General features: G+C 51.8%; 2 protein-coding genes and 1 long non-coding RNA gene across 7 annotated transcripts in view; 1 reads left to right on the plus strand and 2 right to left on the minus strand.

Moving 5' to 3' along the window:
• Nucleotides 1–3,336, minus strand: part of TNNI1 (troponin I1, slow skeletal type) — a 78,719-nt gene extending 75,383 nt beyond the window's left edge. For all 4 annotated transcript variants that reach the window (XM_078356378.1, XM_078356376.1, XM_078356379.1 and 1 more), the window contains exon 1: nucleotides 20–3,336. The gene's annotated coding sequence lies outside the window, so the exon portion shown is untranslated. The remainder of the gene's footprint in view (nucleotides 1–19) is intronic.
• CSRP1 (cysteine and glycine rich protein 1) lies at nucleotides 2,126–27,324 on the minus strand. Of its 2 annotated transcripts, none has more exons than XM_002760640.7 (6): nucleotides 27,274–27,324; nucleotides 16,480–16,592; nucleotides 8,906–9,074; nucleotides 7,594–7,723; nucleotides 3,886–3,979; nucleotides 2,126–3,392 (listed from the first exon to the last, which is right to left on the minus strand). In XM_002760640.7, the coding sequence occupies exons 2-6, from the start codon at nucleotides 16,589–16,591 to the stop codon at nucleotides 3,316–3,318; spliced, it is 582 nt and encodes a 193-aa protein (XP_002760686.1). In that variant the 5' UTR covers nucleotide 16,592; nucleotides 27,274–27,324; the 3' UTR covers nucleotides 2,126–3,315. The 2 variants fall into 2 exon arrangements, with proteins under 2 accessions (XP_002760686.1, XP_008983651.1); XM_008985403.5 differs by lacking the exon at nucleotides 27,274–27,324 and adding an exon at nucleotides 25,652–25,786.
• LOC118149542 (uncharacterized) overlaps nucleotides 25,982–27,854 on the plus strand; it is a 30,088-nt gene continuing 28,215 nt past the window's right edge. The window contains exon 1 of the long non-coding RNA XR_004737094.2: nucleotides 25,982–27,622. This is a non-coding gene — a long non-coding RNA (uncharacterized LOC118149542). The remainder of the gene's footprint in view (nucleotides 27,623–27,854) is intronic.

Here is a 27,854-nt window from a genome sequence, read left to right on the forward strand (position 1 = left end):
ACATAAAGACCTTGCTCACCCTTTGGTGACCCTTCGTGTCAATTCCACAGGGTTTGGTATTCCACAGGGCCCCGAAGCACGCCAGTATTCAGAGAAGAAGGGAGCGTCGGGGATCAGACGCGTGCGCTGTCTTGTGCAGGAGCTGAGTCTTCAGGGTCCACGGGGACAGGAGGGGGTGTGGGGGGCGCGGAAAGGCAGCGCCCGCCTTTTGCCCTGACCCCACAGCGCCACCTGGTGTCTCCTGGGACGGCGCAAGCACTGCGCCTGCGGATGCTGGGCCCCCTTCCCGTCACCCGACCCCCCTTCGCCCCGTGCCTCCCCTGCCTGGTGTTCCTCCTTCCTCGCCGCGCCCTTCATTGTCCAGTGGGTGCTTCCTGACTTGGCCGTAGCTGGCTTACAGCCCACTGCCTTTACCCGGGTCTTACTCCCAGGAGGTGCGCCCGGGGCCCCTTCCCCACCGTGGGGCTGCACTGGAAGACAGGGGCCCCGAGGCAGGACAGCTAGCGGAGCAGGGGACAAGAGGAGGAGTGGCCGACAGGCCCTCCGGAGTAGCCAGCAGAGGGCAGCCTCTCTCCAGCTTTCGGCCCCAAAAGTTCCCATCCTGGTCACTCCTGCAGGCCCCTCCCAGAACAGGAGGGTTCACCTGTGTGCGTGGAACCAGCCATCCTCCTGGGTGCACAAACCTGTCCAGAGCAGCTTTTGTGGGCCACGCCCTGTGCTGGAGCCAGAGGGGTTACCAAGATGGAGCCCTTGACCCCGATTGCAGAACTCCCCGTCAGTGCCCACCCTGGGCTGAAATTCTCTGAGCTCCTCCAGCTCTTCTCCCTGTCACCTTGCACTTTCTCATCGCTCTGCACCATTGTATGCATAGGTCCGTTTCTCAGAGTCGAGGAGGGGGCTCTGTCAAGGCCACTGTTGGAACTGGTCATCTGGGAAGTACCTACAAGAGGCCTTGTTAAAGCATTTGCCTTTGTTTTGAAATTTTAGTGTGGGCACATTTTCAAGAAGGGCTAAAGCAGAGCAGCTTAGCTGGGACACATTAGACAGGTGAGTCTAAGATGAAGGATGCTTCGCCCCCTCACATGACCCTATTTCCAAAAAATGTGGCCTTCCATAGACTTGCTGTGGAGCCCCTAACAGCACAGCAGGCGGAGCCAGGTCCCTCCACCACTCCCTCCTAAGCAGAAGTGAGCTTTCTAGATTTGAAGTGAAAGTTCCTCTGGCTGAATTTCCCCCTCAGGCCGGGGGCTTTCCAAGCCGGGAGAAGTTCTGAGCACAGTCTTGGGGCTTAGCTGAACCCCTCCAAGTCCAAAGTTCATGTGATTCTCAGGCCCAGATTTGGGGGCGGAGACCAGACAGAACAAGGCAGTGGTATTTGGTTGGTCAGGTCACTTCAGACAGTGTGGTTCAGTTGGAATTGATGCTGAGAAGTAACTGGTCCTTAGAAAAAGCAGGAACAAATCTGCTTTGATTCATTTTGACCAGACTCCCTGCTAATTTTTTTTTTTTTTTTTTTTTTTTGAGACAGATTTTTGCACTTGTCACCCAGGCTGGAGTGCAATGGCGTGATCTCAGTTTGCTACAACCTCTGCTTACTGGGTTCAAGGGATTCTTTTGCCTCAGTCTCCCAGGTAGCTGGGATTACAGACACCTGCCACCATGCCCAGCTAATTTTTTTTTTGAGACAGAGTCTCGCTCTGTCACCCAGGCTGGAGAGCAGTGGTGTAATCTTGGCTCACTGCAACCTCCGCCTCCCAAGCAATTCTTCTGCCTCAGCCTCCTGATTAGCTGGGATTACAGGCGAGTGCCACCATGCTCAACTAATTTTTGTACTTTTAGTAGAGACGGGGTTTCACCGTATTGGCCAGGCTGGTCTTGAACTCCTGACCTCATGATCTGCCCACCTTGGCCTCCCAAAGTGCTGTGATAACAAAGGCGTGAGCCACCGTGCCTGGCTAATTTTTTGTATTTTTAGTCGAAATAGGATCTCACCATGTTAGCCAGGCTGGTCTTGAATTCCTAACCTCAGGTGATCCATCCACCTCAGCTTCCCAAAGCCCTGCTAATTTTGATTGCTCCCATTGAGTTCCTTCCCAGCTCCATAGACAGGATTGGGACACCAGAGTTCTGGTCTAAACAGCTTTATTGACCAGATGAGAAATCCACTTGGGTACAGCCCATGCCTTCAGCCTTTTCCGTGTTGTTCTTTCACTCAGATAGTGTTCTTTCAGTTGCGTGAAGCAGTGAGGCCCAGCCCTTTCCCCTTCCTCCTACCACTACTCCTAACCTGGGGCCTGGAACGGGTGGAGTGGTGTGATCAAAGGGTCCCTTGAGAAGGGTAGGGTGGAAGAGGCAGGGTCTTGGGTTAAAGGGAAGAGTCCGAGGTCTCAGGGCAAAGGGAAGGGGTGTCTGGATGAAGACCGAGGCTGTGCCTACCTCCCTCCACATCTGAGGATCAAGTAGGTGTGGCAAGAACAGGGCCCTGATCTGGGCTCTGCTGACCACAGCCTCAGGACCCAGGGTTAAGGCCAGAGGTAACTACCTGAAGATTTGGGCCACTGATAAATGCCAACATATGTTTCGGGCGTTTCATTAGGATCCCCCCATCAAGCAGGGAACGGCATGTCTGAGAAGGTTAAACGACATCCTGACTTAGCAGTCCTTAGACCTGGGTTATTCTCCTCCACTCCAAGTGGGAGGCTATCAGTTCCACAAAGACTCAAAGGCAAGAGGCCTTGAGAAGCAGGGGCTCCTAGGACCCTGCCTGCGTGCCTCTCTGCGTCCGGCAGTGACTCCCTGAGCTGGGACTCCTCAGGCTTATTCTGAGGAACACTAGGAAGCCCATCCTCTTTCCCACAGAAGAGAATCTCTGGGATCCAATAAACCCAGCCTTCCCCCGTCCCCATCTTGGTGTTGCTTCCCTCTCCCTCCAGCCTGTTGCTGCTGTTCCTCTGGGCACCAAGATGTGTCCTCAGGTGTCTTGGCCAGCTGATGATGGATACCCACAGAGCAAGAGGCTAAGAACAGAGCTCTGTGGGATGAGGTGTGGGGAGAGGGGCCTGCTCTCACCTAGACTAAAATCACTGAGGTCTCCTGCTGGTGATGGGGTCAGATGCCAGGCCTGGGGAGCCTTTTAGTGGCATGGGACTTCAGGCAGACCCTCAAACCAAAGGAAGCCAGATGTCCAAGTTCAAGTCATTAGTGATATGTGGCAGGGCCGAGAGAGAAATAATCCCAGAGGTCTCCAAAGCTGCTGGGGAGGGAATGGTGATGAAAAGCGCAGGAGTGGGCAGGGCGTGGTGGGCGATCGTGGCTTCACTCAGAGTGGACCAAGGCCCCAGCTCCTTGCCCAAAACCAAAGCCCTTGGGCCCAAAGTTTTTAGCATAGCATCCTGTAGAGAGAGGAGAGAGGTAAGGGCATGTTCCTTCTCCACCCCCAGCCACACCACCCACCCTCCTGCTGACGATCCCCCACTCCTAGAGCCCAGCCAGACCCCTAGAGAAGGAAGGTCCACTAGCACCCCCTCACCTCCACAGTACCCCAATCTCAATAGCAAAAAAGTGAAGAGGTTCTTGGTTCCACCCTGTACCCACTGCCCCTGCCACCAAAATTATAGAAGCATCATCTGCTGTAGAGCATTGGACTGGCAGTTACGAAGCCAGGGTCTAGCCCTATGCCTGCCTCAATTTGCCATATGATTCTGTCCAAGTTACTCTCTCCCTCTGGGCTTGTTTCCTCATCTGTACAATGAAGGAATCATACTAGATGCTCTGGACCTTGGATCCCAAGGCCAGGAATTAGTTTACATTCAGCAAAGGCAAAACTACTTAGTCCCCCTGTCCCCTCAGGCCTCCTGATCCTCAATTAGAAGTGAAACTACCCACCTTTGCAGTAAATCTCGCCATCCTTGTCGGCCAGGGTGGTTGACTCAAGGCCTTTGCCACACTTGGCACATCGGAAGCAGGACTTATGCCAGGACTAGGTAGGGAAGGAAATAGTTAATGGCTGCCACCAGTGACTAGGGCACCCTCCACCCCCAGGCCAACTCCCTTTGACAGAACCATCATATAAAGGCTCGAGGCATTTCTGATATCTGCTCAGCTGGTGCTGCTAGGAGGAGATGGGCATAGTGATAGGCAGTAGAGGGAGAAGGACAGCGACCACAGGCCACCTCGCACCATCTTCCATGATATGTTGCAATGGCCTGATGATTAGGGTCACCAGCTATATCACAAAAGGCAGGTGAGGGGATGGGTTTAACACCAAGGTAGCTATTCCCCCACTGGCTGGGCTAAATGAGGCTTCTCCAGATCCATCTTGCCAGTAGAGCCAGGGCTTTGCACTCTTCCTGGCACTGCCACTTCGTTCTTGAACAGCCCTCATTGAAAAGAACTCTCTGCCCTGTGTTGACTTGGGGCATCTCAGAGACACAAAGGGTCTTCTGCGGCCCCTGGAGAAACTACACTCCTCAGGTCTTTCCCTGCTGAGTTCAATGCATTTCATGGACTTATTCTCCTTCCAAAGTAATACTAGACAACACTGACTCAAGCCTCCTCTGTGCCAGGCCCTGTACCAGGCACTTTACACTGGTGAAGTCAGTTAATGTTCACAGCTACCCAGTGAGAAGGGACATACTGCCACCCTACCCTCCAATGGGTGATAGGCTTTGGGCAAAGGAGGCACCCAATTCTAGAACTTCAGAGACTGGGCTGGTCCAGGAGAATCCCAATGATAAATAGCTTTTCTGTGGCCAGGCATCATAGATTTAACTATCTAGCCCTCACATCCATTCTGCAACACAGGGTAATCAGCTCTCCCAGAAAAAAGCGATGCCCGAGTTTGTACACTGATGGGATGTTGCAGGCAGACTTCTTAGCAGCCAGCTCCCATCAGCAGCTGAGCAGGCTAAGAGGCTGACGTGTAGACAGCTCTGCTTACCACAGGAAAAGCAAGAGGCAGGCAGCAGTCAGAGAAGACAAAGCAAAGCCTTTTAAGGGCAAAGAGACTCCAAAGTGCCCAGGCTGGAGGATGAGAAAGGAAATTCATGCCCTCAGATTTCCTGGCTGCCTGACCTTGCACATTGGCTTCTCCTCCAAAGAGCTGAGATGGGGAAACCCGGGTCTCAGTTAGTGCCGGTGCAACCTCAATAGTCACTCGGCCTTTGCTGCCTCCTCTGTAAAGCAGGGGCTGCTACCCCAAGCTCTCCAGGCTGGAGAAGAACTGAATTACATCTAGACCAACACCCCTCCTCCTATTTCCTAGCCATCTCCCTGCCAAAATAAGCTGAATCCCTTTGCCCATTCATAAGCACCCAAAAGTACTCCCAGCTCCTCAATATCTCTTGACCAAGGCAATAGAAAGGTGGGGGCTTCTCCCTACCTTTTCCACTTGAATGCAAAATTCTCTTATCCTACTCCTTAGTCCAGCCTTAACTTTACCTTATAGCCTGTCTAACTAATGGAAATAGTGATCCTTAGCTATTCTTAACAACTTTCCATTCTCATAATGAGATAGAACAAAAAAACCCAATTTCATAATAATATGATGTTCTCCTATTTTTATATTATTTAATCAATGGTAAGGATCTTCATAGTGACCTCATAACAATCCCTGAAAATAAACAACAATAATAATAATAATAGCAAAACTGTACTGAGCACATACCTGGCACTACATTGCATGCTACACATGTATTATTTCATTTAATCATTGAAACTGACTTGTTGCCGGGTATGGTGGCTCATGCCTATAATCCCAGCACTTTGGGAGACTGAGGTGGGCAGATCACGAGGTCAGGAGTTCAAGACCAGCCTGGCCAACATGGTGAAATCACATCTCTACTAAAAATACAAAAATTCGCTGGGCATGGTGGCACACATCTGTAGACCCAGCTACTCAGGAGGCTGAGGCAGGAGAATCACTTGAACCCAGGAGGCAGAGGTTGCAGTGAGCTAAGATCTCTAGCCTGTGTGACAAGAGTGAAATTCTGCCTCAAAAACGAAAACAAAAACCCTGCCTTATTTTGTCCACTTTGCATTTCCTCTACCATCCGGGCCCACTTTAGAGGTGCAGAACTGAGGCTCAGGAATGCTAAATTTTCCCAAGGTCACTCAGCCAATAAGTGGCAAAACTAGGATTCAAAGCAGGGCTGTCTGGAGCCCAAGCTCTTAATCACTGCGCTAGGATTAACAATCCCTTCCCGTTTTGCAGTGTTGGAAATGGGTTCGAAGGGGTTAAATGGTTCAAAGTAGCATTAGCAGTAGTAAGAGCAGTAAGTGCAAGGGCTTCGAGGTCAGACAAACCTGGGCTGGAGCCTGGCTTAGCCCCTTTCTAGCTAGCAGATCTGGGCAAATTATTTAATCTTTCTGACTCTCAGTTTCTTCATCTGTACAGCAGCGACACTAATGCCCATCTCTGTCTGACTATGACTGTGAGAGTCCAGCCTTTGCTGCCTCCTCTGTAAAGCAGGGGCTGCCACCCCAAACTCTCCAGGCTGGAGAAGAACTAAATCACCCCTAGACCAATACCCCTCCTCATATTTTCTAGCCACCCCCCACCGCCAAAATAAGCTGAATCCCTTTGCTCATTCTTAAGCACCCAAAAGTACTCCCAGCTCCTCAGTATTTCTTGACTGAGGCTAACCTTTTTTTGAGTCAAATCTTGGCCTATCAACATTTCTTAATCTATTCCCCTATCCCACTCCTCAAGGTCAAAAGCCTTGAAACCCAAAACCCAAACCCAGAAGAGCCAAAGATGGGCTCTAGGCCCAGGCACTCCACAACCTTGTTGTGTGATCTTGGCCAAGTCACTTTTCTATCTCAGGTTTCCTGTGATGCTCCAGAAATCCACTCTGGCCTCATAGCTTAAAGATACCTCTTCTGTGACTTTCTGACTGCTCATCTGATGCTGCAAACTCCTGGGGCAAGAATTCTGCCTCTTCTCTATGCAGCCTGTCTGAGGGAAGGGATCGGCTCAACTGGGAGCTGCTGGTTTGCTCTGGTCACCGTCACTGTGCATTGGTGATTGAGGGCTACTGTCAGGATATCATGGGGGAATGGCATGCGTGGCAATTACAAACAGTGTGAAAAAAGCCTCCCAGGAGGCTCTGCTAGGCTTGAACCTTGAAAATCTCTGCCCTGGGGTATTTGGATGGGGTTTGGGAGTTCACATCCCATGAAACAGAATGTATATTTTTGGGATCACAAATCCGTTGAAAATCTGATAAAAGCTATGGATTGTCTTCTAGGAAACAGACATATTCCCATGAAACTGCATATAATTTTCGGGGCTTTGTGGACCCTCTGAGCCCATCCATGTATGCTTACACTCTGTTCTCCAACTTTAGAGATATAGATCATTGCCACTCCCTATGCATTGCCCATTGTCCATCCAGTTACTGTTCATGGCTGATATGAGCTCCTTGGAGACTGGAAAGCACAGGTACATGCAACCCACAGGGACAAAGGGAAGAGGTTAAACCCTAGTGCTCAGGCTGCCCTGAGCAGAGCTGGGTCACCAACTTAAAAGTTCTGGAATCCACATTTCAGGAAGGTATCTCTCCCCATCCCCATCAAGCCCAACAGCCGCCTTACCTTTCCAGCACCAATCACCTTCTCCGCAGCATAGACTGCCTGGCTGCATCGGGGACAGCGCTCGGAGCCACCAATCTTCTGGGCAAATTTGGAAGCATTGGGGTTGGTGGTGGGCCTGTGGCCAGGGGCTCTGTATGGAGAAGGGCATGGGCTGAGGTGACTTATACTGTAAGTACAGGTGGGGCTGGCACTGAGAGGGCATGACCTACCTTTGTCTCATGCCAGAGCAGCGGGCAGTTCTCTCTGCCTGTGTCACAAAGGCTAGGGCCTCTAGGGTTATCTCCCATTTTACAGATGGACAAACCAAGGCTCCGCATAATATTATTTTCATTGAAACATCATACTTCCCTCGGTCACTCAGTTAACCTCAGAATCATTTAACACCCCATTTGCTAAAAACCCCCCTCCTCTGCCCCTCATTCCTGCAGCTGGTCTACTATCAGATTCTTTCCAGGACAATTCTGCTGACGAATCATTCCTATTGGGGCAATGACCTTGGCTGAAACTTGGTAACTCATCCATCATATCCGTCCACCTCCAGGCTGAGGAGCCAGCCAGGCCGACTGCCAAAGCCACCATTTACCCAGAGGCCAGGGAGTGCAGTGGGGTGGGGGCGGGGGGGACCTAGTGACAGCCTGTGGCATTTCCGAGCAAGGGAGATGACTTCTCCTCACTAGGAGTGAGAGACAGCAGGGCTGAGAGTGAGGCTGGTGTGGCAGTGGTGCTGCCCTGAGCCCCTGGCCTGGCTCTGACACTCACTGGCCGTGGGACCCCAGGAAAGTAACTGGGCCTGGGCTGGATTTTCTCATCTATAAAAAGAGGAGGCAAGAGGGTGAAACCTCGTCTCTACAAAAACACAAAATTAGCGGGGTATGTGGCACACGCCTGTAGTTCCAGCTACTGAAGAGGCTGAGGCAAGAGGATCACTTGAGCCCAAGAAGCAGAGGCTTCAGTGAGCCAAGATTGCAGCACTGCACTCCAGCCTGGGTGACAGAGCAAGACTCCCTTTCCAAAAAAATAAACAGAGAAAATTGGACTAAGTAATTCTTGGGGCTCCTCCCAGCTCTGACCCTTATCTAGATATAGAATGCACATTCCACGCAGGGAGGAGCCCCACCTGTTTTAGCCCCAGCTGAATCCTCAGTTTCTGCAGCAGCCTGACACACAGCACTGCTCTGTGGCTGCCTTTTAAATAACTGGTTTTCTGAGCCTTCCGTTGCTTACCCAAAAATGGTTTAAATACACGTGAGGCCTAATGCAGGGGTGGGGGAGAGAACTGAAGAGAACGGTTGGGAGAGGATGTTTTACTCACTCCTCGTGCTTGATGCCCAGCGACTCGCCCTTGTCGGTGCTCAGGGTGCCGGCGCCCTGCCCATAGCCATAGCCTTTGGGCCCATACTTCTTGCCGTAGCAGGACTTGCAGTAGATCTCCTCGCCATGCACGGCCACAGTGGTGCTGTCCAGATTCTTCTTGCAGACCACTGCGGAGGGGAAGCGGGCACAGTGAGTCAAAGCTGCGGGGAGCTGCAAGCTTCCTACTGCTGAAGCTCTCTGTGCTATTTGCATAAATCATATCCTGATCTTTCAGAAACTATCTAGAAATGGAGGCAGGCGGGATGGCCAATGGGTGGGAGGACAGAGGGATGGGATCTGCATGTCTGACTCTAGAAATGCTGGCCAACACCAATTCCTCTTCCAGGAATCCATGTGTGTCTCCGCCGGTCCTCTGCACCCCCAAACTTCCTGAGGCTGCAGTGCAACACAGGGGTTCAGAGGCAAGAGCCTAGGCTGACCACAAGCCACAGGACGCCTGTTGAGGTTCCTTAGTCTGCTCTCAACAGAGGTCATGTGTCCTAGCAGGAGAGGAGAAAAAAGAAAAGAGGAGGGGCAGGGTTTTCCTGCCTTCAACAATGGAACCCAGAAGAGACTATCTGTGCATGCCGGCAGGGAGCCAGCTGGGGAGATGCAGGTGGCATGACACCCCAGAAGAGACATCTGTGCATGCTGGCAGGGAGCCAGCTGGGGAGATGCAGGTGGCATGACACCCCAGAAGAGACTATCTGTGCATGCCGGCAGGGAGCCAGCTGGGGAGATGCAGGTGGCATGACACCCCAGAAGAGACATCTGTGCATGCCGGCAGGGAGCCAGCTGGGGAGATGCAGGTGGCATGACACCCCAGAAGAGACATCTGTGCATGCCGGCAGGGAGCCAGCTGGGGAGATGCAGGTGGCATGGCACCCCAGAAGAGACTATCTGTGCATGCCGGCAGGGAGCCAGCTGGGGAGATGCAGGTGGCATGACACCCCAGAAGAGACTATCTGTGCATGCCGGCAGGGAGCCAGCTGGGGAGATGCAGGTGGCATGACACCCCAGAAGAGACTATCTGTGCATGCCGGCAGGGAGCCAGCTGGGGAGATGCAGGTGGCATGGCACCCCAGAAGAGACTATCTGTGCATGCCAGCAGGGAGCCAGCTGGGGAGATGCAGGTGGCATGACACCCCAGAAGAGAATATCTGTGCATGCCGGCAGGGAGCCAGCTGGGGAGATGCAGGTGGCATGACACCCCAGAAGAGACTATCTGTGCATGCCGGCAGGGAGCCAGGTGGGGAGATGCAGGTGGCATGACACCCCAGAAGAGACTATCTGTGCATGCCAGCAGGGAGCCAGCTGGGGAGATGCAGGTGGCATGACACCCCAGAAGAAAAGTTTAACCTTTATTAAGTGCCCCACATGGTGGGCTTTGAAATGAGATGCAGCTCATGCTGATCACAACAGGATCTGAAGTTTCTAATCTCAGAAATCACTTTGCCACAGGAAGAAGTGAAGTCAGACACTGGGAAGAACTTCCTGACTCCTGGGGTCAGAGAGAGTAGAGTGGGAGGAGCTAGGGATTGCAATGGTCTGAGCTAGAAAGGCTGTGGGCCCTTCATATTTCATCCTGTTACTCTCAGAGGGCAGCTATGCCTAGCTATCCAAGTAAAAGAGTTGAGGCTGGGTGCAGTGGTTCACACCTGTAGTCCCAGCAGTGGGAGGCCAAGGCTGGAAGATTACTTGAGCCCAGGAGTTTGAGACCAGCCTGGGCAAGATGGAAAAACCCTGTCTCTTTATTTGAAAATAAATAAACAAAAAAAAAATTTAAAAATAAAAATAAAGTGGCTGGAAGCGATGGCTCATGCCTGTAATCCGAGCACTTTGGGAGGCCAAGGCAGGCGGATCGCAAGGTCAGGAGTTCGGGATCACCCTGACCAACAAGATGAAACCCTGTCTCTACTAATAATAGAAAAATTAGCCAGGCGTGGTGGCATGTGCCTGTAATTCCACCTCCTCGGGAGGCTGAGGCAGAAGAATCGCTTGAACCAGGGACGCAGAGGTTGCAGTGAGCCGAGATCACGCCATTGCACTCCAGCCTGGGAGACACAGTGAGACTTTGTCTCAGAAATAAATAAAATAAACAAATAAAGTTAAAATAGTTCAGAGCTTGGGGTCACGAAGAGTCAGACTTCCCGGAATCAAACCCCAGCTCTCTCCCTTTCCAACTGTGTGCAAGTTATTCGGCCTTTCCGGCCTCTGTGTCCTCATTTGTAAACGAAGATAATAATGTCCTCCCCAAAAGCTGGTGGTGAGAATCAAATGAGATCTGACATGTCAAGTACTTGGCACACTGCCCTGCATACAACAGGTACATAATAAATGTTGGCTACTCTTATTAGGACTGTATAAAGTCAGTACCATCGGGAGACAAGGAAGCGGGAGGGACAGGCCCTGGCCTCAAGAGATCATTGCTTCTAACCTCCAAATACTCCTCAAGAGATTCAGCTGCATTCTGTTTCTTCACTTGGCCTATAATTCTACTTTGGTTTGATAATATTCCTTAAATACTGGAGTTTGGCATCTCACCTGTTTGACTGCACCCTCAAACATGTCCTGAAGACAGAAACCAAGGATGCCACTGGAGAGGCCACACCTCTTACCGCCCTCGGAGAAGCTCTCAGCTCCTTTCTTTGCAACTGCCATCCTCTTGCCTTTAAAGGGTCCAGCCCTCTGCCAGCTCCTCTCTCACCCTAAGCCCCAGGTTGGAGGCTTCAGACTAAATAAGGACCCTCTTGTCCTGCCCTGGAGTTCTCCATCTCATTCCAGCACTCTGGGCCATCCAAATATGGAACTTCCCACCATTTCCCCTGGGGCCTGGAGAAGGAGGGAGAGGGAACCACAGGCCGAGGGCTCCAACATTCCCTTCTAGGGTGGGAAGTCAGGAATTGGCCTGGAATTATTTGCCTGTAAGATCCAAACTGAACTGAAAATTCCAAGACCAGAGAGAAGGCAGAAAGCAGATAAGAGCACTTGGGGGAACCAAGGTCTCTTTTGGCCGATCTCTCCAGCAGGAAACCCAGGAACTCGGCCCAGAGCAGACTTCAGGGCCTAAAAGCTGATACCTTTCAGATGGCTCCCTGCCGAAGACCTCCCTGCTCCTTCCTGCTCTGCCTTGGCCCTTCTGTCCTCCCAGAGGCCCAATCCTGCCTCACAATGGGCCTTTGCCCCTCTACCTCCATCCAGGTGATATAGTGAGAGACTCTGTAGCTCACTTGTAAGACCCACCAAAGACTCCATCAAGGGGAATTTTGAAGGCAGGTCTGAATAAATTTCTACCAAATCATGGTAAGCCAATAAAGGAAAAAAAAAAAAAAAAGGACTGGATTTGTTGGAAACACATGCAGATGCCACCTTGGTGGGCCCTTGTGATGCTGCTTGGAAATCCAGGGGAAAGGCAGCCCCAGGGGAGAGGTCAGAGCCCCCTTGCCCCACTCCGAAATGGAGAATAATTCTCTGCTTCTAGAAGGAAAACCGAGGCCCACAAAATAGTTCCAGATCACATGCCGGCCAGATGCAGGGCCAGGCCAGAACGCAGCCCCTGACCCCCAGACCTGGTTGTTTTCTGCGAGCCATGGCTCCCCTCCAGTGGGCCAGGCACTGGGGCAGGGAGGGTGAAAAGTGACAGTAAGCCTTGGCCTGTGGGTGAGGAGACGCTGGGTCAGAGGGTGGGCAAGGCTTCTGTGAGCTCCCCCGTGCTCTTGGATTCTAGGGAACAGCCCAGGGCCAACCTGCGGGGTCCTGTTCTATCGGCCACCACCACAGAGCTCGTTCCCCAGGGCTGCCCTACCCGACCTTCCCCAGGAGAGAGCTGGGTACAGCTCAGAGATGGGCACATAGCCTTGGGCAGGTTCCCGGCCATGGGGCTGAGCTTTCCCACCAGTCTCTGAACCACCGCCCGTTCATAGGATCTGGCAGCCCCTTTCCAGGCCATGGGAGTATACTGTAGACCCTCTTAGTCCCTGTTCCCAGGCCAAGCCCAGGGTGGAGGTGATTCTCCCCAACTTTGCCTATGACATCATCCTGTCTTCCTCCTGCCCATTCAGACCCTCAGGAAAGGGCACTGATCTGGTTTGGCTGCGTTCCCCCCAAATCTCACGTTGAATTATAATAATCCCCACATGTCAAGTGGGGCCAGATGGAGATAATTGAATTGTGGGGGTGGTTGGTCCCCGGGACTGTTCTTGTGATAGTGAAAAAGTCTCTCAAGATGTGATGGTTATATAAATGGGAGTTCCCTGCACACGCTCTCTTGCTGCCACCATGTAAGACATGGCTTTGCTTCTTCTTTGCCTTCTGCCATGATTGTGAGGTCTCACCAGCCATGTGGAACTGTGAGTCCATTAAACCTCTTTCCTTTTTAAATTACACAGTCTCAGCCAGGTGCGGTGGCTCATACCTGTAATCCCAGCATTTTTGGGAGGCCGAGGTGGGTGGATCACAAGGTCAGGAGTTCAAGACCAGTCTGGCCAAGATGGTAAAACCTCATCTCTACTAAAAATGCAAATATTAGCTGGATGCAGTGGCAGGCACCTGTAATCCCTTCTACTCAGGAGGCTGAGGCACAAGAGTTGCTTGAACCCAGAAGGTGGAGCTTGGGTGACAGAGCAAGGCTCTGTCTCAAAAATAAAAATAAATAAATAAACTACTCAGTCTCAGGCATGTCTTTATTAGCAGACTGAGAATAGACTAATACAGGCATGTAAGTGGGCAAGCTGAGTAGAATCTGGAGCCAAGGACCCACCTGGTCAGAACTGCTTCTGGGGACCTACCCAGGCCTGACCAATGAGGGAGATGGATGGCCTTTACTGCCTTTGGCCCAGACCCAGCTAGCCTCTCCCTTCCTCGGGAGGGAAAGTCCTTTGATTCAGTAGGCACCCTGAATGGGGTGGACAGTTACCACCCACTTCACTGAGAAAGAGAAATGATGCTCCTTCCATTCGTAAACAAATCTTTGTCAGGAACCCCACTGTGTGCCAGGCACTGTGCTGGGCATGAGGAATGAGCAAGTTGTGGAGATGGCTCAGCCTGCTGGGACTCATGCAGTGCTCAGGGGTCCACTTGGTGCTCTGATACCCAAGAGCTGCACGGCCCCTGAGACCCTAGTGTGACCTGGGACTGCCTCCTATGGCTGCTCATTGCATAACACAGAGCCCTGCCCCCCAGCCTGACTTCTGCAACTGTTTCTCATCCGCAGCGCCCCTCACACCCTGCCCTAGGCCCTGCTCCTTCCTTCCTATGCCACCCCCTGAATTCCTGACTTCCCTCAACCCTCTGACCGACTACTCCTCCATAAACAGGTCTGCAGGCAGGCACTGTCGCCCACAGCTGACCCCTTATAGTCAGTGATTAAGCAACATCCACGAGCAAAGAGAGGGGCCCTTAGGACCCCTTTCCCCGCCTAGACTTCCTTCCCAGCCAGGGCCAAGCTCTCACTTATTCCCTCTGGAAAAATAAACAGCTTGGAAATTCCTAAGAGTAGTGAACTGCTGATAACAAGATGCTGCTGTTTCTGGCTTCCTTTGCAGGCTGGAAGCCAACAAAGCTCCACCGAACCTTGTTTACTCCCCATTATCAGACGCAGCCCTGGAGCTGTCACTCCAGGCCGGCCGAGCAGGGTGTGGGGCCCCTGCTGCCCTGCGTGAGGTGGCCTTAGGTTGGTCTACCCAGTGACAGGCAGAGACGCAAACGTCTGTTGAACACGTGGCTCGTGGCCCACCTGGATCCTGCTCTGGAGCACAAATCATGAAACTTTGCTTCATGTAATGCCGAACAGACAGGACCCCATTCTTGGATCTCCCAGATGGGCTGGGGCCTCAGCCCCTCTGAGGTCTTTTTTGCATCACACTGTCTTGCTATAGATCCCTCCGCAGTGTGTGTGTGTGTGTGTATCATTTCTTCAATAGTCATAATTGTTTTAAGTGCTTTGTTTTACGAGTTTCTTTCATTTTAATTCTCACAACAATCCCACAAGGTAGCTATTATTACCTCCACTGTAATAACGAGAAAACTCAACCAGAAAGAAACTGAGTCACTTGTCCATCATCACATGGATAATAAACACTGAATCTTTTTTTAACGAAGACATTCTCCTACCGTCCATTCCGTCTGCTCTCATGAAGAATGTACCTTGGCCAGGCACAGTGGCTCACACCTGTAATCCCAACACTTTGGGAGGCTGAGGTGGGCAGACTGCTTGAACCCAGGAGCTCAAGACCAACCCAGGTAATATAGGGAGACCCAGTCTCTCTGAAAGTTTTTTTTTTTAATTGGCCAAGCGTGGTGGCATGCATGTGTAGTCCTAGCTATTTAGGAGGCTGAGGTGGGAGGATCTTTTGAAGTGGAGGCTGCAGTAAGACACTGCACTCCAGCCCGGGTGACTGAGTGAGACTCTGTCTTAGGAAATAAAATGCACCTTGCTGAAGCTGACTCTTCTTCTAATCTAGACCTTCTGCTCTGATCACAATGAACCAAGTCATTTAGGAACCTGAGGAGATGCTTCTCCAAGTTGCCACATCCTGGAAACATCACCTGGCCCAGGTACCGGCTGGTGCAGCATCACGGTGTCAGGATCCCTGGGTCGAGCTGACCTGTCAGTTGCTTCGTATCTTTCATCTGATTTCCTACTCATCTAGGCTTGTGACTGGAGCAAGCCTTGCTCTGGCTTATTAGGAATAGATTTCACGGAACTCCTCACTCCCTCCTCCTCTCATCCCAGGCTGTCTGGGTGGGAATGGGAAGTGAAGAAGTGAACGGGCTGGCCTCCAAGGCACTGACAAAGGAGGAGCCCTGCTCTTACTCCAGACTCAGCTGCACCATGAGATGTGGGCTCTGTTGCCTTTGAACAAGAGATAATTAGGGTCCAAAGGGCTGGAAGTGTTTTCCTCTGAAATGGTGGGATCATGGCAGGGAGAGAGAGAAGAGAGCTAGCCGGGTGCGGTGGCTCAAGCCTGTAATCCCAGCACTTTGGGAGGCCGAGGCGGGTGGATCATGAGGTCAAGAGATTGAGACCAACCTGGTCAACACGGTGAAACCCCGTCTCTACTAAAAATACAAAAAATTAGCTGGGCATAGTGGCGCATGCCTGTAATCCCAGCTACTCAGGAGGCTGAGGCAGGAGAATTGCCTGAACCCAGGAGGCCGAGGTTGCGGTGAGCCGAGATCGCGCCATTGCACTCCAGCCTGGGTAACAAGAGCGAAACTCCGTCTCAAAAAAAAAAAAAAGAGAAGAGAGAGCTAAGTGGAAAGTTTTCTTAACGAAGTCCTTATGGCTTGGCTGTCAGCCCCTGAACGCTTGCCACCCCAACCCGCTCTAGCCAGTTCATCCCTGAGAAAGAAGCTTCTGAACGGAACAAAGACTCCCTTAAGTGTTTCCCTGCCCAGCTGCGCTTCAGCCAAATGTCAAGCTGTTTACATCCCATGGGACCAGTTCCCCAGGGTGTTGACAGGCCCAGCCTGTGGGGGCAGGCCCGACCCGGGTGTCCAAGGCAACAGCAGCAGGGCCTCGGGTGTACTCACTGCACAGGAAGCAGGATTTATGGAAGCTGTTGCCTTCGCACTGAACCTCTTCGGCAAAGTAAACTGTCTTCTGACACACCCCACATTTCTTGCCTCCTCCCCAGTTTGGCATTCTGAAAAGGGACACAGAAATGAGAATTAATTTTACAAGGAGATGGAAACATCTCAGATTGTCCACGACAGAAATGCAACAGTCAGAGCCTGAGGAGAGAAAGATGAAGGCAGAATGCCTAGGGGGCCACCAGGCCTGGCTGAGCACTTTCTGCTAGCTCTCCACGGCATCCTCACAGGTCACGTGGGGATTTCCTCCCCCAATCTAATTAGCAGGTCTTTACGGAGCAGCTGCTGCATTTTTAGCCCTGTGCTAGGCACACCAAAGGATGTGGATCAGCAGAAGATACAGGGCTACAGTGGCAATAAAAATGGACTGCCAACCCCTACATGCATCAACATGACGGATCTCAAAGAGAATGTGGAAGGGAAGAAGCGGACAGACCAGAGCTGGGAAAATGCAAGCCCATTTGTATGAAATTCACAAATGGGCTAAACCCATATTGTTAAGAAATGGACGTATGTGTGGAAAACTTACTACAGAAAAGCAAAGGAATGATGATCACAAGCTCTTACCTTAGAAAAGTTCCTTCTAAGGGAAGGAAGGGACCATGACTGAGTGGGAGGCCAGGGAGGCTGGCAAGACGCTGCCCGACAATATTCTCCGTCTTCACTTGGGTGGCTGGCATATGGGGACTCACTTTATAATTATTCTTTGAACTGTACATGTAGGTTTTGTGTGTACTCTTGTATATAAGCTATAGTTCGCCACAAGAAAAAAGGTTTAAAAAAAAATGCAGGGCTGGGTGTGGTGGCTCACGCCTGTTCTCCTTAACTTGGGTGGCTGGGGAGGGTGGATCACCTGAGGTTAGGAGTTACAGATCAGCCTGACCAACATGGCAAAACCCCGTCTTTACTAAAAATACAAAAATTAGCTGGGTCTGGTGGTGGGCCCCTGCAATCCCAGCTACTCAGGAGGCTGAGGCAGGAGAATCACTTGAACCTGGGAGGCGGAGGTAGCAGTGAGCCAAGAGAGCACCACTACACTCCAGCTTGGGCAACGGAGCAACATTGTGTCTCAAAAAAAGAAAAAAAGAAAGAAAAAGAAAAGAAAAAAAGCAGGAGGTAGGCACACAGGGCAGAGTTCTCAACCTTCAGAGTGAGGGGCTTTTGCAAAATCAGATTTAGTAGCAGCACCCCACATCTAATGAATTATAACCTCTGAGAATGAGGTACATGAATCTCAATTTTTTAATAAGCACCCCAGGCAAACAAAGCAGGTGGCCCAGATGAACTTTGAGGTGCTCTAGGTGTTAGTTCAGAGCTGAGTCCTGATGCTAGGCAGGCATCTCAGTCTTGATCCTGCCACTCATTGGCTGTGTGACCTTGGGCCAGATAGTTGGTCTTTCCAAACTTTTGATTTCTGTATGTGTTAGATAAGGATAAGAATAGCAGCTTTGCCCAGCACAGTGGCTCAAGCTTGTAATCCCAGCACTTTGGGAGGCCAAGGCGGGTGGATCACGAGGTCAAGAGATAGAGACCAACCTGGTCAACATGGTGAAACCCCGTCTCTACTAAAAAAATACAAAAAAATAGCTGGGCATGGTGGCATGTGCCTGTAATCCCAGCTACTCAGGAGGCTGAGGCAGGAGAATTGCCTGAACCCAGGAGGCGGAGGTTGCGGTGAGCCGAGATCGCACCATTGCACTCCAGCCTGGGTAACAAGAGTGAAACTCCGTCTCAAAAAAAAAAAGAATAGCAGCTTCACCAAGTATATCTGGCAATTAAATAAGATATGATACATCAAAGGCAAGGCACAGAGCCTGGCACATACATGGCACACAGAAGTCCAGGCGATGCCTCAGGTCAGTGCCCCCGTGGCCACAGAGCAGCACAGAAGGTCATGAAGAACATATGGGGGCTGCTTCTCTCCTTCCATTTCACTCACTCACTCAATAGAAGGAGTGGCTGGAGGAGGAAGATGGCCCTTCCAGCTCTTTTTCAACAGAGTTCATGAGGGAAGGGCTATACAAAGCACCACCTACAGTGGGTACAGGCTGGGTGCCTGCCATTGCCCAGGACATAGTGAGGAAAGGACACAGGGAGGTGCTGGGAAGTAAAGGGGCTGGGAGTCAGAGGGGTCTGTGCCTCTGGAGGCAGGCAAAGGAGCCTAAGGAGAGAGCTCAGGGAGCCTGTGGTATGGAAATGTTGAAAATAGGGATGGGGCAACCAGAGCCCAACCCCCCGGTAACAGCTGGAGAGTCAATGTCAGCTGAAGAATCAACGTCAAGGGCAAAGGGAGACACAGTCTCCACTGCTGGAGAGCTTCCTGTCTGGTGGTGACACAGGCCTCCGCTCAAGATGAGGATCCAGGTCAGGTTCACCACTCTGTCCCATGCCCTGCATAGCTCTTGGCATGTAGCTGTTCAGATAGGTGGCCGTGAATAGTTGAGGAATGAATGAAGGATGTACTGATATTGAAAGCCACGGCTTCTGGGGCCATTTTCTCTGCACAGTGAATCTCTGCAGGGCCTGGCCCCTAGTGGAGGTGCTTAGTAAGCATGTGCAGGCTGAGAGCAGGGCTTCCTGTGGGGAAGTGGTGTTGGTGATGCTGGGGGGTCTAGGTAGACTGTGCCTGCTGCATCAGCCCAGTTCTCCCTTTCTGGGGTTCTGGACCGGCCGCTCCTGCTCAGGCCCCCACATGTCGCTGACACGCCCGGCAGGAATTTATCTAGTGCTCACATCCCCATCTCCATCTTCCTCAAGATTATCCATTGCGCCTGAGCTCCCCGTTCCTGGCCTCTGATGTCGCACTGTTCCTTCAGACTTCTTCTGTTCTGAGGACTGCTAGCTGCCCTTGTTGAGCAAAGATTTGGGGCTGAAAACCTCAATACAATGTGAAGGACAGTCCAACAGGAACAGCCAAGAGCAATGTGTGTTACGGTCGGGCTAACCATCAGCCATTTCCCCCTTCTTCCTTGCTACAGAGCCCTGATTTTATTCAGGCCATGGAGTGACTGGGGAGATGCCCTTTCCCCTGAGGGAGGAACAGAGCCTGCATCCCCTCAGCCAACCATGGGGATTCCATTCTCCTGCCAGTGGCTGGATCAGGAACAGGCTGAGACCATTTCTGGCCAGTGAGATGTGAAGGAGGTCTGCTGGGAAGCTTCTGTGAATAATGTGTCCAATTGTACGGAGCCACACAGGCTCTCTTCTCCCTCTGATAAGGTGACTCAGTGTGACCCTTGGAACTCAGCCACAGCACCCACACTGCCATGGGCTGAATGCCTACTATGTATCAGATGGCTCGTTTGCATCATCTCATTTCTTCTCTTTTGGAGATGGAGTTTCACTCTATCACCCAGACTGGAGTGCAGCGGCGCAATCTATGCTCACTGCAACCTCCATCTCCTGGGTTCAAGCAATTCTCAGGCCTCAGACTACTGAGTAGCTGGGATTATAGGCACCCACCACCATACCCAACTAATTTTTGTATTTTTATTAGAGATAGGGTTTTACCATGTTGGCCAGGCTGGTCTCGAACTCCTGACCTCAAGTGATCTTCCTGCCTTAGCCTCCCAAAGTGCTGGGATTAAGGCATGAACCACTGCGCCCAGCCACATCATCTCATTTCATCCTCATCATCCAAAGATAAAGAATGTATGCCCACCTAACAGATAAGAAAAGCAAGACTCAGGGAGGTTAGGCAACTTGCTTATAGTCACACAGCTAGAAGAGGTAGACCTGGGATTCTAATGCAAGCTCCTCTACTTCTGAGTCCTCTGTGCCCCAGTCACCATGCTGTGGCCCTTGCGTATTTAAGAGGGGCTGCTTGTGGTAGGCATACAATACATCAATGCGGATCCTCTCCTTCTCCAAGCCCCTGAACCAGCAGGGGACACACTCAGGCCCCTAGGAACACCCCTAAGGGAGGAAAATTCCCCTAATCACATGGTTGGGAGCCAGTTCCAAGCACTGTTTTGTTCCCAGACACAAAAGCCCTTCTCCCTCTGGGGGAGACCCACAGCTCCATACAGGCCTCCCCTTGTTTTCCCTGGCTCCATGTCAGGGGCCCACATCCAGCAAGGCCCCAGGGAATCAAGAACATGGGCGGAGAAATGGGTGAAACCCAAGGACCTGCCAGTAAGGAAAATCTGCTCAGGACGTCCCTTAGCGAGGCTGCTCTTTGATCCTGGTCATTTAGTTTGGGTGGGGTGGGGGGTCTCCCCTCAAGAGCCCAGTGAAGGGACAGGGCTCTATTGCCCTGAGATGAAAAGTGATGACTGCGTCCCTAGCCAGGAAGGGTTTGAGACAGTCCCTGTGGATGGGCTCCTGTCCCTCTCCACACACAAGAGGACCCCTCCAGGTGACCCTGCCTGTGGGGAAGAGGCTCAGCTCAGCTGGAGGGAACCCTGGCAACAGGCGGGGCTCAGTCTCCACTCCAGCCCCCACCCTTTCTGCCCAGCCCCTTCTCTCCAAAAGCCAAATTCTGCCTGTAGGGAGACTGGATTGCCTTAAAAGGAAACCTGTTTCTCTGAGTTCATGGAGTGCCTCAGAGGGATGTTTGGCTCCTTCTCAATTGCCTTCCCAGCTCTGGGGGACAGAGGCCCTGCAGGAGGCTGGGACGAGAGAAGTTCCCCAGGTCAGAGTTCAGGCAGTAAAGGTCAATGGTTAGGAAAATGGCAGCTGGGCTCGATGGACCCAGATTCACCCCTTCTTAGCTGAATGATCTTGAGCAAGTTACTTTCCTCTCTCAACATCAATTTGCTTGTCTCTAATATGGACCATAAGTGAACTCCCTAAAATTGAGCTGTAAGGATTAAATGAGGATGTATGGAAGTGATGGCCAGCACACTGTAAGTGCCCAACCCTCTGACTACCTCTCACAAGACTAGCCCAGTCCTACCTTGACACCACACTGCTAGATGTGGGTCAGCTGTCCCCGTGTATCTAGTCCACATATGGAAGGAGCGAGGCTTAAGAAGTAACAGGCCAAATAGGGCCAGGAACTCCTGATTCATCTGCCAGCCCAGCAAATGAGTCTGGGACAAGTTACTTGACCTTCTTTGGGGTTTAGCTCCCCCCGGCTGTGTGAGATGTCCTATTTCACTGTGTTGAGCATCTCAATAGAGAACAGATCTTGAATTTTCTGCTGAATGGCTGGAAACACCTGGTTAGCTATTTTCCCGAAGTGGCTGGAGGCTAGAAGCCTGCTGTGTCTGCTGCCATATCTTCCTCAGTCTTGAGAGGAGAAAGCCAAGGTGGCAGCTCTTACAGCAGCAGAGAAAGGAGAAGAAAAAGGGCACAGACTCTCACAGTCATCCCAAATCTCATGAAAGTCAGGCTCAGCTGGGCATGGTGGCTCACACCTGTAATCCTAGCACTTTGGGAGGCCGAGGAGGGCAGATCACTTGAGGTCAGGAGTTCGAGACCAGCCGAGGCAACATGGTGAAACCCCATCCCATCTAAAAACACAAGAACTAGCCAGGCATGGTGGTGGGTGCCTGTAATCCCAGCTGCTTCAGAGGCTAAGACAGGAGAATTGCTTGAATCCGGGAGGGGGAGGTTGCAGTGAGCCGAGACTGCACCATGACACTCCAGCCTGAGCAATAGAGCAAGACTCAGTCTCAAGAAAAAAAAGTCAGGCTCAGGTGACAGGTGGTCACCTTTGTTTCAAGCTGAAGGAACAATTGCAGAGATGTAAAATCCTTAACTGCCAGCCACCAGTGCCTGAAGGCAAGCCCCCTCTTATCAAACCCTTCAAAACCACGCATATCTTTATTTCTCCAGTGGAAAACTCCCAACTCTCCCATTTCAAAATCACTTATCCCCTAGGGCCAAAGAGTGACTGACTGCACAGGGCTAAAGTCCCCACCCACTTGCTCCAGTAGAAACCTGGCAGATGTTTATCTAGCTCCCTCGAATTAGCTGAGCTGCTTGGTATCTGCCAGGTGGAAAGGAGGGCTGCATCCCTTCCAAACTGCAGCTCAGCTTTTGCCCCCACTCCCCAGTGTCAGAGAGCAGCCAAGGGCAGAGAGGGAAGGAGGGGGCCCTGCTGGTCGGGTCTCAGAGCCAAGTCTTAGAGGTGACACCTGAGAGCTCAGGAAATAGGTCTCTCCTGAAGGTAAGGGTCACTGGTAGGGGGAGAATGGCTGCCATGGAGATGGGGCAGGCTTGGCTTCAGCTTTGTACATTCCACCTCATGTTTCCTTGAGAACGCTGCACATGGCCCAACTCTCTGAGAAGGTAACCAGCATCACTGAGCTACAATCACTCCAGGCCCTATGGGACTCCAGAACTCAACTGTCATTCTAGCTCAGGGATCCTCCTCTCTATTGCATGAGTTTTCTCTTTTCAAATCCATATCCAGGCCCTTGTGAGATAGTGAGCTGACAAGGGCGGTGTATGTCTCTCCTTTTTCTTGCCCCTGATGCTTTCGATAGCAGAGTTCTCTACCCTCGGAGCTCAGAAGTTTGCAGGACATGGTGGTTCACGCCTATAAAGCTAACACTTTGCCAGGCCAAAATGGTTAGATCACTTGAGGTCAGGAGTTTGAGACCAGCCTGACCAACAGGTTGAAACCCTGTCTCTACTACACACACACACACACACACACACACACTAGCCAAGGGTGGTGGCGCGTGCCTGTAATTCCAGCTACTCAGGAGGCTGAGGCAGGACAATCACTTGAACCCAGGAGGTGGAGGTTGCAATGAGCTGAGATCACGCCACTGCACTCCAGCCTGGGGGACAAGAGGGAAACTCTGTCTCAAAATAAAAAAAAAAAGGCTGAAGGTCAACACAGGTAGAAATGGAGGTCGATGAGTTCTTTGTAGTATTTCAAAACTTCTACAGGAAATCCTGCATTATAATAAAGCCTGACAGAAAAATTAACAGATGTGGTTTCCTTGCTCTTATCCAGATCTGGAATGATGTTGGTTATCCCGTGCTGAACAAATGGTCTGAGTGATTTTTCTTTGATTAATTTTTAAATAGTAAAAACAAATTAGCACTTAGGTCTTACAAACACAAGTTGTTTGCAGCCGATGTCCCAGGAAGCACCAATCCACACCACCCCTGCATAAAGAAAGCACCAATCCACACCACCCCTGCATAAAGAAAGCCAGGCACACGGTGGAGGGTCGGGGGTGCCGGCTGCCTGGCTGGGGCTGAGCTCCAGCTGCTAACCTTCCATCTCTTCCTCTGTTGTCACCACTGACGACTCAGACGCTGCCTACTGGCCCTGGAGAAGCCCTGGAAATGTCAGAGTCTGGAAATGCTAGCTGCCCCCGTATTTACACACTTTACCATACATGGGAATTGCTCAGTGCTGACGTCAGACAAATTCCTGGGGAGCTGCGTAGTACAGGCACATCATTACCATATAAATTCTTGACAACTGGAAATAGCAGTCAGAACCCAAGACCCCTCCACCTCACCTTCTCTGCCTTCCCCTCAAATTTTACTAGTTCTCGCTCTTTCTCTCTTTCTCAAGCAGGCTCTTTTCCAGGCTTCCTTGACTTTCCTGCAAACCTGCCTCCGAAACTCAAACATGCGGACCTGGTGAAAGCATATCCATGGGTGTCTGGGAATGAACTCCCAGGGTCCCTTCTGCTCCTACCTGCCCATACAACAGACTAAAAACCCGGAAGTCAGGCGTTCTAGCCCTGATCCATCCAACTTAAAGATTATCTTCCTTAAATAGTTTCTAAGACACTGTAAAGTACCCTGTAAAGCTGATGTGTTCCACAAATGACAGCTACTTCCTGAGTGAGTTGATCTGGAAAAAGGAAATGTAGAGCAGCAAAGAAAAATACTAAGGTAGCGAGTGAGCATAAATTTTGGGAACAGCCCATATTTGAACGGCAGCTCCACAGCTGACCAGCTGTGATCCTGAGCAACTTTCTTACTACCTCTGGGCCTCAGTTTCTCCATCTGTAAAATGGAGAGCATCAGTAGCTACCTCATAAACTGTCCAAGACAACACATGTGAAGTACTTCTCACGCTGGTACATAGCAAGCGTGCGTATCCGCTCATTCTTATCTGAAGGAGAGGCCAACTCTAACACTGCTCACTCAGTTTTGTGTCTCTTTTGATATTCAACAATATGACTGAGTAATAGCAAACGGCTGACTTGGAAGAAAAAGTCTTTTTATTCTCACTAACACCTCTTTGGGTCCCAAAATGTTTAATGCCTGTATCTTCATAGTCTTCTAGCAAGCCAACATATCACAATAAGCCAGGCTTACATAAATATTTACAACTTTAGCAACCTGCCAGAAAAGCCTTCCCAATTTGCTTCCCTCACCAGGAGATGGACGGTGAATAAAGATTATGTCTCTAGGCACAGTGGGTCATGCCCATAATCCCAGTGCTTTGGAAGGCCGAGATGGTGGTGGGGACAGGGAGGGGACCACTTGAGGCCAGGAGTTCGAGACCAGACTGACCAATATATGAGACACAGTTTCTAAAAAACAAAACAGTCCAGGTTCAGTGGCTAACACTTGTAATCCCAGCACTTTGGGAAGCCAAGGCAGGTGGATCACTGGAGGTCAGGAGTTCAAGAACAGCCTGGCCAGTATGGCAAAACACTGACTGTCTCTACTAAAAATACAAAAATTAGCAGGACGTATTGGCGGACACCTGTAATCCCAGCTATTTGGAAGGCTGAGTCAGGAGAATCGCTTGAACCTGGGAGGCAGAGGTTGCAGTGAGCCAAGGTCCCACAATTGCACTCCAGCCTGGGCAACAGAGCCAGACTCTGCCTCAAAAAAAAAAAAAAGGAAGGAAGGAAGGAGAGAGGAAAGAAAACTATGCCTTTTTTCCTCACCTGCTTGTCAATCTACCTATGTGGAAAAACTGGCTAGTAACTATTTGTAAGGTTTATGAGTCTCTGTCCGTAGGGCAACTCAGCTGAAAGGCCATGGCTACCCCACTCATTCATCAAATGCTTACTGATCAACCAGTCAACTGTCTCTACACTTGACTAGTCAGGACTCACTAGCTCCAGACGCAGATGCACAAGTGTGCGATTAAAAGAGCAAACACCTGGGCCAGGAAGGAAGGTGCTAAGACAGACCAGCGGAGGCACAGAGGCCACAGCACCCTTGTTTTCCCCACCTTATTAGCAGGCCAATTGCAGAGCTGATGGGCCTTCTCGTCAGTTTCTCTCCTGCATCGCCCACATACCCTCCATCCTGGGCATCTCAGGCCTTAAAGACGGTTCTCTCCTCCCTCTCTTCTAACCCACACTACACCCTCTGCAGGATAAACTTCCTTCCTTGTCTGATTGCCTCCGCCCCGGATATCCCTTCCAAGGCAAAGGGTCATTCACTGGGAGAGCCTGGCAGCATGAGGCTGGATTTAGGAAACAATGGGTAAGAGCTGCCCACCAGCAGCTGAGGGCTGAGGACAGTCTCTCTCAAAAGAGGAAGCCTGACCTCCTGAGCCAGAGTGCCGCTGGAGAGTCAGGAGGCAGCAGCTGAATGGGAACAGGGCAAGCTCAGTCCCCCAAATCCCACTTGGGGAAATCCCCAGCATGCGCTCTGAGAGGACAGAGAGAGACAGCTAGCACCTCCAGCCTCTTTAGCTTCTGGGAGGGAGGCAAGGGATGGGCAGAGGACAAGGAAGAAGATGTAACTGAGAGAGCACTCCTGCCTTGGAGGCTCTGTGTAATTACACTCCCCAAGTAGCATCCCTGAAAGAAATTGACGCATTAAGAAGTTAAACGGTTTGGCCAAGGAAACCTATGTGTTAAGTGGCAAATCCAAGAGTCAAAACTCTGCCTTCCAAACAATCCCCAGCAAGACTCCAGGCCGCCTCTTCACGATACACTGATACACTTTCTACCAGGACCCATCCAGTGGATTTCCTCGGTGCCACTGTGACAGTATCCCAGAGTGGGGAGGGCCTGCCCATTCATTCACTCTCAGGGAGCAGTGGGTGGGTGGCTGGAGCCCAGGGATCTAGGCAGAGCCTGAGCCCACTATTGCTCCAGCCAATTCCTGGATCACAACAGCACCAGAACAAGAAACATGCAAAATATTCTCTGGTCTGTACCAGAAGATACACTACCTGCCTCAGAGGGTTGATGGTTAGGTAACACATTGTGATTTGCTTAAAACGTGCTTAATACCAGCCCCTTTCTTCCTCCATCGCTTTCAAAAACTGAGGCCACAAAATACTGACTGCAGGCTCTTTCAGGCTTCAGTAACTATCACCACCTGGCACCAAGACTTGGCGTGGAGAGGTTTCCATGCAGTTCTTTCACAAGAGGTAAAACTCGTACCTGCCTCAGGGACACAGATGTCCAAGGTCAGGCCTATGACGCCAGATGTTTGCCCCACCCCGCCCGCGGGCATTTTCTCCCCAGCAGGAGGGTGAGGGAGGGGGTGGCACGGATGCCCTCATCTTTCTGCCATACAATGAGCGTCAGTGTCGCGCAGAATCACCGATTGTTCTGCCGGACCTGCAGGCAGTTGGGGGAGGCCGGGTCGCCCTGGGTCACGGACACGCGTAAGTCAACTGTGTCCAGGAAGCCCAGGAAGCCGCGGGATGTGGAGGGACCTAGTGCCTCCAGGAAAGAGCAGCACTGCCCCCGGCTAACTGCGGTCACTTCTCACAGTTCCCCATCAGCGACAGCCCCCGGGCCGCGGCGGGGCGGGCAAGACTGGGAGGCGCTGGGTGCGTGCCCAGGCGCCCCTCTGAGGGGGGCAGAGCCGCGCGGCCCGGGGCGCACTCACCTGGCAGCTGGCTGGGCGGCGCGCGGGATGCAGGCGCTCTCGGAAGTGGCTGGGTGCGCCCGGCCTGCGCGCCGTTTTGTTCCGCTCCGGGGAAGGCGTGTCCCGGGCCACGCCAACCAGTGGGCTTTGCACACTGCACCACTCCAGGGCTGATGTCATGGCGCGAAGCCCGGCGGCGCTGCCCTCCCAGGCCCCGGGACAGCCCGGCCGGCAGGGGGCGGGTTCAGGAGTCACCGACTGCCGGCGCGCCCCGTGCTCGCGCTGCGGTCCCACTGTGTGCCCTGTCGCCGCCACCGCGGAAAACGTCTTGCACATGTGAGGGACATTTCAGGGTTTTCCTGTCAGTCGGGTGAGCAGGCGGAGATGTGACCTTAGAGGTCAGACCCACGATAAACTTCGGCCCCTAACAAGGAGTGTCTCGAATTTGCGTGTACTGGTGGCAGAGGGTAAGGGACACATCTTGGGCGCCAGGGTAAGACAGACCCTTCCAGGGCAGGTCTGATTCTGCCCATCCACTCACTAGCTGGGCCCTGGGCCTAGACAGCCCCTCTGGGTTCAGAGTCATCTGTGAACTGCGTGTA

The sequence above is a fragment of the Callithrix jacchus genome, chromosome 19, assembly GCF_049354715.1.
Source record: "Callithrix jacchus isolate 240 chromosome 19, calJac240_pri, whole genome shotgun sequence".
Taxonomy (NCBI): Eukaryota; Metazoa; Chordata; class Mammalia; order Primates; family Cebidae; genus Callithrix; species Callithrix jacchus.